We start from the raw sequence: 10,990 nt of genomic DNA, 5'->3' as shown, positions 1-10,990 counted from the left end.
AGGAGGGTGTGGGGAGAAATGACAAGAAGATATTGGAACATAAATTTGGAAGAGATGATTGAGGTAGGAGTTCATTTTTTATTGTACTAGGAAATGGAATCCTAAAATGGCGCCTTATATCTCAACAAAGTGTAAGGGTATTTATATTACAAATCTTACTAGAACTGCTCATTTTTAATGAGGGAAATATTTCTATAAGTGCTAGTATAATTTTTCGTTTGCAATATATACTGCAGGGTAACTGCAATGCAAATGACATATCTTATCGGATTAAAGAATTCCACAGCAACTATTACAACGGCACTTGCTAACTTAGTCCCAGCAATTACATTCCTTCTTGCCGTCCTTTCCGGGTAAATCTACACCATCAGATCACTTAAAAATAAGTATAAATAATACGCCATAATTAACATGTCAAATTACATTTTGACAGTATATCTATAATACTTAACTCCGTTTTTTAATTATACTCTTTTGAGTAAATATGAATATTTTTTAAAGAAAAATGTCTAATTTAGAAGGTTTTAATTTATTATTAGGCTTGAAAAAGTAGGGCTGAGAACTAAAGCAGGACAAGCCAAAGTGTTGGGAACAATACTATGCATTTGTGGAGCTATGTTGCTATCATTATATCATGGGAAAGTGGTGATTGGCCAATTAAGAATTCACTGGAAATATTCAGAACAAACAAGCAAAAATATTGAAGCTAATACCCATGGCAACTTCTTCCTGGGACCTTTTCTAGTCATAATCAGCACTATCGTTTACTCTTTATGGTTAATCATACAAGTACGTAATATATATTTTTGGCATTTCAATCTTTCTCCTATAATAAAGTTTTGTTTTCTTCTTAATTTTTTTTGTTGTTGATGTACTTAAGCCGAGAGTGAATGAGAGGTATGCAGCTCCATACTCAAGCACAACTTTGATGTGTTTCATGGCTAGCTTGGAGTGTGTAATTGTTGCAGTTTGTGTTAATCGTGACAAAACTGCTTGGTCCTTGAACCCCATTAGAGCTATTTCAGTTCTATATAACGTAAGTACATATCGTGTTTATATTTTTTACTTTTCATATTCTTGTTTTTTTGAAGAATTGAAAAAATAAAAGATTTCATAAAGTTGAATGTCTAGCGTGGATAAATAATAATGAGTGAAATTTTTCCTGAGTCGCATAATATTATTACTTACACATCTTTTATTTTCTGTTTATCTTAGGGAATTATAAGCTCGGCACTAGCATTCTATTTGATGACATGGTGCATAAAAAGAAAAGGACCTCTATATGTCTCTGTATTCCTCCCTTTGCTATTAGTCATTTCTGCCTTTCTCAGTTGGACATTGCTTGGTGAGAAGTTATACTTTGGAACGTAAGTCGAAATTCAAACAAAAAGATTTTAAAAAATTGCCAGTTATTTATTTAATGGTACGATTATATAAATGAAATCTTAGAATTGACTAGTCTTATTTTTTTTTTCCACATTATGTGCACTTTGACCAGAATTGTGGGGTCAATCTTGGCTGTTATCGGACTCTATGGTTTTTTGTGGGGGAAGAAAAAAGAGATTTGTCATGTTAAGGAGGAGAAGGTATTAAAAGAGAAGAACCAGTTGACCAAGATTGGCTTGGAATTGCAATTCTCAGAAAAGACAAATGTCAATCCAAACCAGAGCTTCACAAATGCCCAAAGCAAGATATGATTTAGTGTTAATGATCAAAATTCATTATTGTTTGCCAGTCGATCATACTCAATGACCATTACCTTGTCATTTGATGTAGCAGAGTGCATTGCAGAGTAGAACATTAAAGTCAATGCATGTATGTGTTTACCAATCCCTTCGAGAATAGAACATTAAATCAATGCAATGTATTTTTGCTGTTCCTTTCAGTGTTAATACTTTGGGCCACGATTTATGTATTGATTTGTGGATAATTAAGGGGTATTATCACTTTTAGCCCGCGTCAGAAACTTGTATATAACCGAAAAAGTATATAAAATTTGTATAATTTTTGTATATAACATACATAATTTATATAAAAAAAAATATATACAAATTTTATACTTTTTTTCGGCTATTATTTTTACAGTGGCTATACAATGTCATTTTTCCGATAATTAACTCCTATAAATTTTGGGCCATAAGATCCACTAAGAGATTTTTACATTCCTATGCCACATAGGAAACCTTATTACCCTCAATGTTTAAGGTTTGACTTAATTACACTTAGTATACCAAATTACCAATTCTATACCATAATTAATTAAGGGTATAATTAATTGTACGTTTTTTACTCCTTAATTAAAGGAATCTGTATATTCCAGTATCCCCACTCATCCCACGTTTCTCTCTCCTAACCCCTCAGCCCCACCCACGTTTTACCCACACCCACGTTCTTTTTACCATTTTCCATCTTCTGAAACCAAATTCTCCCTCTAAATTCATAGAAAATTGAAGAAACCCTTCAACAAAGTTGGTTCCCCATTTTACTCCAGTTGAAGTTCATCAATGAAGAACAACAAAGCTTCGAAACACAGTCCTAAAAAATCAGCAGTAGCTGATATACCCTCATTTGATTTGGGTGTGTTATCACCAAAATCACCCAAAAAGCATGGCAAATCTCCACATGCAATTGCAGAGACTACTCATAGTTCCTCTCCCCGACAAATCAGAGCCGAGATGAGAACCAAACAAAAACATGATGTAGATGCTGGAGAAACTTCTACACCAAACAAGTCAAACGAAAAGGAAAACTACACATCAGTTTTAGGATGTATAAAGCAATATTTGTTTTCATGATTATCTACAAAATTACTACATTTATACTACAATTAAACTACAATCTATGTTGAAAAAATGTTGACTACAGAATTTTTCTCTTCATCTACAAATTTTCTACAAAAATTCTACAAATATACTACAAATCAGTTTAAGTATGTATAAAGCAGTATTATTTGTAAGGGTATCTACATAATTACTACATTTATACTACAATTAAACTACAATCTATGTTGAAAAAATGTTGACTACAAAATTTTTCTCTTCATCTACAAATTTTCTACAAAAATTCTACAAATATACTACAAATCAGCTTAAGTATGTATAAAGCAGTATTATTTGTAAGGGTATCTACATAATTACTATATTTATACTACAATTAAACTACAATCTATGTGAAAAAAAGTGTTGACTACAAAATTTTCTCTTCATCTACAATTTGTCGTTGCTGAGGTATTGTTCAATATTTTGTCGCTTTTTTGATTTTTTGGATTAACAAAAAAAGACGAAGAACAGAGCTTTTGCAGAACTGATTTCTACAATTTGATTCGAATTTGTTGACGATTTTGTCTTTTTTTTGATTTGTAGCTTAAGGAAAAATATCGAAGAACGGAGTTTTTGCAGAAAAGAGTCTATGTAATTTGATTTTAAATTGAAGATAAAGGATTTCCGTTTCAAATTTGATCTGAAGGTCGCTAAATCAATTAGAATATTCTGTTCCCGATTTGTAGCGCGCCTAATTAGGAAGATTCAGCTACTAATAATTAGTATTTAATGAATGGTATAATAATTGTAAAAAAAATGTGAACATGGCGGGTAAATTAAAAACTATGCACATATTCGGTAATAAAGTTTCATATATGGTATAGGAAGGAAAAAATCTCATCTACTAATATTTATTTATTTGGGCCAAGAGTTTAAGATGTTGGGCCATTTGAGTTTTATTGTTGGGCCATTGAGGAGATAGGATTTCTAAGGGGTTTTGGCATGGTATAACAACATACCCATATAATTGGCAGAAAATAGCCCTAGTTATAGATATTGGCATCAAATAGCCAATAAATGTATATCACAATAATAATATGTATATCACAACTTTTTTTCCTTCTTTGTCTATATCAACATGTATATTAAAATTTTATTTTCATTCTTTGTATATAAATAATATTATTCTTTGTATATCAATAATAAAAAATTATGAATATAGTTATTGCTGCCTTTATATAAATGCATATTACAATAAAAATATTATATTATTTCTATATCATAGTGTGTAGCACATCGGACATGTGTATACCAAAATAAATATCATAAATTTATTTTTCTTATTTGTGTATATCAAAATTAATTTTCTTTGTATACCAAAATATTATTTACTCCCACAATTATATTTATTATTTTTAAATTTTAGAACTTAAACATGCTATATCAAAAAATTTCTTTTTCTTTTTTGATCAATAAGTAATAATTATAATATTTGTATATCATTGTGTATAACATAATAATAATGTGTATAAAAAAAATTATTAAAATTTTATTTTCCTTCTTTGTATAACACATTTCAGATTGAAAACTCAAGTTGAAGACGACTCCACATGTGTATCCCTCATTGTAACCCATGTATATCTCTATGTACATCAGTGATATCTCATGTATATTATGTGTATATATGTATATCCATGAAAATTTGTGTTATATATACGATATACAATGTGATATACACGGGCGTCCATAAATATATTGTGTTGTATACACGATATGCACAGTGATATACATAGACGTCCTTAAAAATGTGTGTGTGATATATACTGATGTACACGATATACAACGTGATATACACATGTCGTAGTTGGATTTTTAGGTCTAGTTTTTTACCTGAAACCAGTCTAAATCACTTCTAATATTGCTCAAATTTTGTATATATCCTTCAATCACACCCACTCATTCAATCCAACCAAAAAAAGGAAGAGAGAAGAAAACAAAGTTAAAATATATTTTTTCTGTCTTACTTATTGCTAATCTTGCCCAAATTTTATATATAGCCTCGTTTAGGTATTTTCAACCAATTTCAATCACATCCACTCATACAATCCAACCAAAAAAAAAAAGAGAGAGAAGAAAAACAAAGTTGAAATATATTTTTTCTCTCTTAGTTTTTGCTTCTGATATTCTCTAATATGAGACCAACCTTACCTTTTCATCCCACTGATTTTTTTTGCATAATTTGCAAGAATTTTCGCTAAACTATGAGAGCAAAAGAGAAGAGATAGTAGAAGAAATACAAGGAGAGAAAGGGGGACGGAAGCCAAAATAAGCGTGTAATTTTTTTTAGAGATAATATAAAAGAGAGTAGCTTTTTTTTGGCTATATAATGCCAATTGTTTGGGGCTATCTTTGCCAAACCTAATATAATGCTAAAAAAATTGCCAATTTCAGTTATGAGTTGTTATAGGATGCCAATTTTCGATCTGTAACCCAATTTTGCATAAGGCTCAAAAATTTTCTTTTTAGTTCCTACATTATGAAAGGAAATTTTATCTCCTATAGCAAACTATTACACCCAATTTATTATAAACCAAAATAATTTTTAAATATTATTACTTATAGTTATCTTTTCTATTTTATAGCAAAATGTGTATTTATTTATACTTATCATTGAGGCATGAAATACGCCAATTATATTCTCTCTCTCTCTCTCTCTCTCTCTCTCTCTCTCTCAGCAAGATTCTCAATCCTCTCTCTTCTTCATCAAATCAGCAGAATCGGGGGCATCATTATCGTGGTCGTTGTCGGAATCGTCGTCGGCGTCATCATCCACTATTGGCTCATCCTATTAGGCGAATAGATCTAGCTATGGCTACGTCGGAGAAGATTTGATTTCCGGATTTTTGTTTGTCTCCATTTTTAGTTTTAATACTACAGTATTTTGCTTGGCCGAAAAATGCCATCTCTGCCGAGTTTTCTTCTCTTCTTTGCTATTTTAGTCACATATAATGATACAAATATATTGTATGATTGTCCAAATATACTCAAATACATTGTATTTTTATATAAATACATTTTTGCCTGTATTTATGAATTTCGAAGGTCTGTATTTTTTGAATATAGCCAAATATCCATTGTGTTTTGTGATTTTTTGTTGTTTGAATACGGTCGAATTGAATACGATGAATTGAATATAATGTATAATAGTGAATAATGAATATCTATGAATTGAATACAATGTATACAACCAAATTGAGTAGAACGATATACACCATATATTTTTTATTAGTTCACTGTATTTATAAATACAGTTGCACAAATACATGAAATATAACACAGTAGCAGCGAAATTTATGTAGAATTGATTTGTTGAGTTAAATTAGGAGTGATACACGCTAATTGATACTCTTTTCGTTATTAAACAACTGGGCTCTCCTATTTTTAGGCGAATTTCGCTACTGTATTCATTGAATACAGTAGCGCGAATACAGGGAATACCGTCGCACATCTGAATTCCCCTATTTCTTAGGCGAATTTCGCTACTGTATTCATGAATATAGTAGCGTGAATACAGTGAATATAGTCGCACAGCTGGACTCCCCTATTTTTAGGCAAATTTCGCTACTATATTCATGAATACAGTAAAGCGAATACAGCGAATATAGTCACGTAGCAACAAAATTTATGTAGAATTAATTTTGTTGAGTTAAATTAGGAGTGATACACGATAATTGATCCTCTTTCCGTTATTAAACAACTGGATTTTCTTATTTTTAGGTGAATTCCGCTACCGTATTCATGAATACAGTAGCGCGGAAACAGCGAATACAGTCTCACAACTGGATTCTCCTATTTTTTTAGGCAAATTCCGCTACTATATTCATGAATTACAGTAACGCGAATACAGTGAATACAGTCGCCTAACAACTAAATAGTAGCTATAAGAAATTAATAGCCATTAAATAATAGTGATTTCTGAAAGTTCCTCTTTATTATATAATTCTTTCTCTCACACACGCACACACTTATAAGCATATGATTTAAGCTGAAAAATGTGTGCAATTGTACCTACAGTAGTATATAGAGTGCTCAAACTAATTAAGAAAGAAAATCATTGATAAAGCACTTCTTCCGTCGATGGTGGAGTTACGTTCCTAAGGAGGGTACATCCATTTCTTAACTTTCTTGGACTAAAATTAACGTATAGGAAAATACATTACAAGTATTCTAGACCGGAACCTAAATAACAATAAAGTAAACTCAAATGACCAAAATAGGTACTAAAAAAAGGTCAACAATTGTATATATAATGCACGAAATAATATTGTGCATATATTTCATGCGCTATTGCAGAAAAGATGTTTACCTTGAAAATACGAGTAATAATTAAATTTGATTTGTGGTTTTAAAAATATGTGATGTAGCTCAATATCAACTAACGATCAGGAAGTATTAAGTATAAATGAAAGAAATAAGTGAATTAAACCTAACACTTAGCAGTATCGACCTCGAGCTTAGTGACCTCGAGATGAACCAAGAACAATAAAGTTAAAGGTCAATTCTGATGAACAATGAGCGAAAAGTAGAGAGTATATTCTTTGCCAATCATTACATGATCTTTACAAATGATTGTGGTTCCCTTTATATAAGAGTGTACTGTGGGCCGGGCCCAGCCCGGAACCGGCCCGAGACCGCGGGCCAAACGGGCCGGTCTCAAATGGTGCATTAAGCCCGTAGCGGGCCGGTCCTACCCAAATAGCCCACGAGCCCGGGACCGCTAAGCCCGGGACCGGCAAGCGGGCCTGTGCTGGTTCAACCGGGCCTAACGGGCCAAACGGGCCTCAGCGGCTATTTTTTTAATTTTTTTTTTAAAATGACCAACGGTCAGATTTTTAAAATCTAGCCGTTGGCAATCAAATTCTAACCGTTTGGGAGTTTAAAAAATAGCCATTTGGTCCCCAAACTTTATTTTAACCCCAAACTTTATATAATTACACTTTTTCCCAATTCTCAACTATAAATACCCCCTCATTCTTTCATTTTTACTCACAAATTCATCAATCTCTCTCAATCTATATCTAATTTTCTTCTATAATTGCTTACTTTATTATTGCAATTTCGTGAAAAATTGTGAAGTTTGTGAATTGAAGTATTAAAGTCTTCAAGTCTTCAACGATTTTCAATTTTCAAGAAGTTGTTCGTCAATTAGGTAAACTCGTTCCAACTCTTATGTTTTAAGAATATAGTTTTGTTTGTTTTAGTTTGTATAATTATAATTAATATGGCCTTTTCTTTGAAAAAATGTTTGGTGGTAAGGGAAAATCTAAAATTGGTGAATCTAGTCGCCAAGCTACTACCCTTCCCCCGGCTCCCTGACCCAGACCTGTTACCCGTCCTCCTCCACCTATTATTCTTGATAGTGATAACCCTTGTTTTCAATTTTCCGATAGTGAATTTTGCCATGATGTTGCACCAGGTCAACAATTAAATGAAGAAGTCATGAATGCTCTTTATCCTAATGAAACTATCTTTAAAAATGATGAGGAAAATGATGATGTAGATGAAACCCAACCGGATTTAGATGATACACCTACTAAACCCTGCTAATAACCCAACTGATGCCCCGTCCGAGCCACCTGTAGAAACCCCTACTTTTAATAGACAACCTTCTAAATGCCCCGAAACATCACTTGTTTGGAACTTTTTTACTCAATTAAGAGAACAAAATAAGGCTAAGTGTAAAACTTGTGGGGGTTTGCTGGCGCATAAATTTACTGGAGACCGTAGCGGTACGGGTAGTTTGACTAGACACATAAAGACACTCCCTAGAGATAATGCTAGATTTTTACAAATGAAAGCGCAGCTAGAGGGGACAAGTGTAGATACTACGGTTAACCCTAGTACAAGTTCAAATCTAGTTCAACCAGGAATTAACACTGTGACCGGTGACATTTTATATTACGATCCAAATAAAGATCGTGAAGAATTAGCAAAAATGGTTACTGTTATGTGCTTACCCTATGGCTTTCCTTCTAACCCTCACTTTGTGCATTATATTAGAAGAGTTTTTAATCCTACTTATAAAGGTTGGCCTCGGGCAACCGTAAAGAGCGATATTTATAAATATAAACATGAATATGAACAATATTTGCGGTATTTATTTACTCATATAGATTGTCGGATTGCTATTACCACTGATATTGGTAGAAGTGGTAATGACTGTGATTATCTTACTGTAACTACTCATTGGATTGATGAAGAATGGAAAATGCAAAAACGCATTATTGCTTATAGAATAATTAATTCACGTCACACAGGTAAGTTTATTGCTAACAGTTGCAGATATTTGTAGATATTTTTGCATTAGAGATAAAATAATGTCAATTTGTATGGATAATGCTTCTGGTAACACTGATGCTATAGAATTACTTACAACTAAACTAAATCCTGCATTTAGTAATTGTTTCCATGTTAGATGTATTTGTCATATTTACCATTTAATCGTCGGTGATGGTATGAGAATTTTAAATTTAGAAATTGAAAAGATTAAAATGGCTCTTAATTGGCTTTTTATTCAAACCGTAGAAGTAGACTTAGAGAGTATTTTAAAAAATGTGATGAATTTGGCCTTAGAGAAAGAAAGGTTCCTAAATTATATGTACGAAAGGTTCCTAGATAAAATTATATGTACGAAAGTTTAGTTGTTGCATATGAATATAGAAACCCAATTAATGCAACGTTTAATGCTCGTGTTGGTGGTGAGGATGATGATGAAATCCTTACAAATCAAGATTGGAATAATGTAAAAATTCTTATAGATTTTTTACAACAATTTCATCAAGCTACAAATGAATTATCTGGGAAATACTATCCTACTATTTCAAACTGTTTAGTTTATATTGCAGCACTATGTGATTTGTTTGTTGATTTTTCAGAGGGTGGAAAATTTTATCAACTTGCTATAAATGTAATGAAAGAAAAGTTTAAAAAATATTTTTTCCCTATCCCCCTATTTATGGTGTTGCTGCCATGTTAAATCCTACCATGAAATTAGGAGGTCCTCACTTTTGGTATTCAAATATTTATAAGGCTTTAGATCTTTCAGATGAGGAATTTGCTACACTAGCAGATGCAAAAGCCTCAATTAAAATAAATGCTCAAACAATTTATAATGCTTATCAACTTGCCTTAGATCATGCTAGACCAAATGTTCCAACTCCTACTTCATCTAGTTCACAATCATCTACAAGAACGCGGGCCTAAAAATACTTAGTTCTTGGACGGAGTTCAGGGGTTCTCAAGGTGATAATATTGATGATACTTCACATCTAAATGAGCTTCAAGTTTATTTGTCGCAGGGCCTTGAAAAGGAGAATCCAGACGGCACCTTTGATCTTTTAGAATGGTGGAAGGCCAGAGAAAAATATTTTCCGGTTCTTTCAAGGATGGCTCGGGATATTTTATGTATTCAAGCTTCAACAGTGGCATCAGAGAGCGCTTTCAGTCAAGCAAGACTTCAAATAAGCGATCATAGAGCATCTATGAGGGATAGCTTGGAAAAATCAGTACTTTTCAGAGATTGGATCCGCTCGGAAAGAAGAAATTTTGGACTTGCAGAATCACAACCGGAGATAGACGAAGCTTATGAAGAAATGATAGCAGAACGTGCGAAGGATGCTGCTTCGCCCGGAAGCGGTGATGAACAAGCTTCTTTTCCGCCACCACCAACGGAACTTCCTCCGAACCTTGAAGGATTTATGAAATTTGTTAGAGATACTATGTAGATTGTGGTGTAACTTGTACTTTGGCACATCTTCTTTAGTTTTTTTTCCTTTTAATGGTGGTATTAGCACCTTTTTGTGCTCATTCCATTGGCGGGAGGAAGACTAAGAAAGATATTGCCATTTTTGTTAATGTCGTAATAATAAAAGTTATAAGGCATTCCCTTGAATATCTCTTTGCAATTTTTTTTGTATTTTAATTGCTCTTTAGAAGATTTAAGTTACAATTCTATAATATATTTACAAGAAATTATATATATATATATATATAATTTACAAGAAAATGTCTTAGATAAAAAATTACAAAAAAAAAGACCCGGAACACTTAGGCCCGTGGGCACGCCCATTTAGCCCGGGACCATGTGGTCGTAGGCCCACAGTGGGCCGGTTCCACCCATTAGGCCCGTGAAGCCCGTGACCGTTTGGCACGGGACCGCCAAAGCACAGCCC

General features: G+C 32.8%; 1 protein-coding gene across 2 annotated transcripts in view; it reads left to right on the top strand.

The window, feature by feature from the left end:
- LOC109211207 (WAT1-related protein At1g09380-like) overlaps positions 1-1,952 on the top strand; it is a 4,334-nt gene extending 2,382 nt beyond the window's left edge. For both annotated transcript variants that reach the window (XM_019374710.1, XM_019374709.1), the window contains 5 exons: positions 237-353; positions 540-789; positions 881-1,036; positions 1,216-1,367; positions 1,499-1,952. In XM_019374710.1, coding sequence (XP_019230255.1) covers positions 237-353; positions 540-789; positions 881-1,036; positions 1,216-1,367; positions 1,499-1,697 — 874 coding nt within the window. In that variant the 3' untranslated portion in view covers positions 1,698-1,952. The remainder of the gene's footprint in view (positions 1-236; positions 354-539; positions 790-880; positions 1,037-1,215; positions 1,368-1,498) is intronic.
- Positions 1,953-10,990: the final 9,038 nt, after the last annotated feature.

This window comes from Nicotiana attenuata, unplaced genomic scaffold (genome assembly GCF_001879085.1).
Source record: "Nicotiana attenuata strain UT unplaced genomic scaffold, NIATTr2, whole genome shotgun sequence".
Lineage (NCBI taxonomy): Eukaryota > Viridiplantae > Streptophyta > Magnoliopsida > Solanales > Solanaceae > Nicotiana > Nicotiana attenuata.
This window is presented reverse-complemented; position numbering and strand designations above follow the sequence as displayed.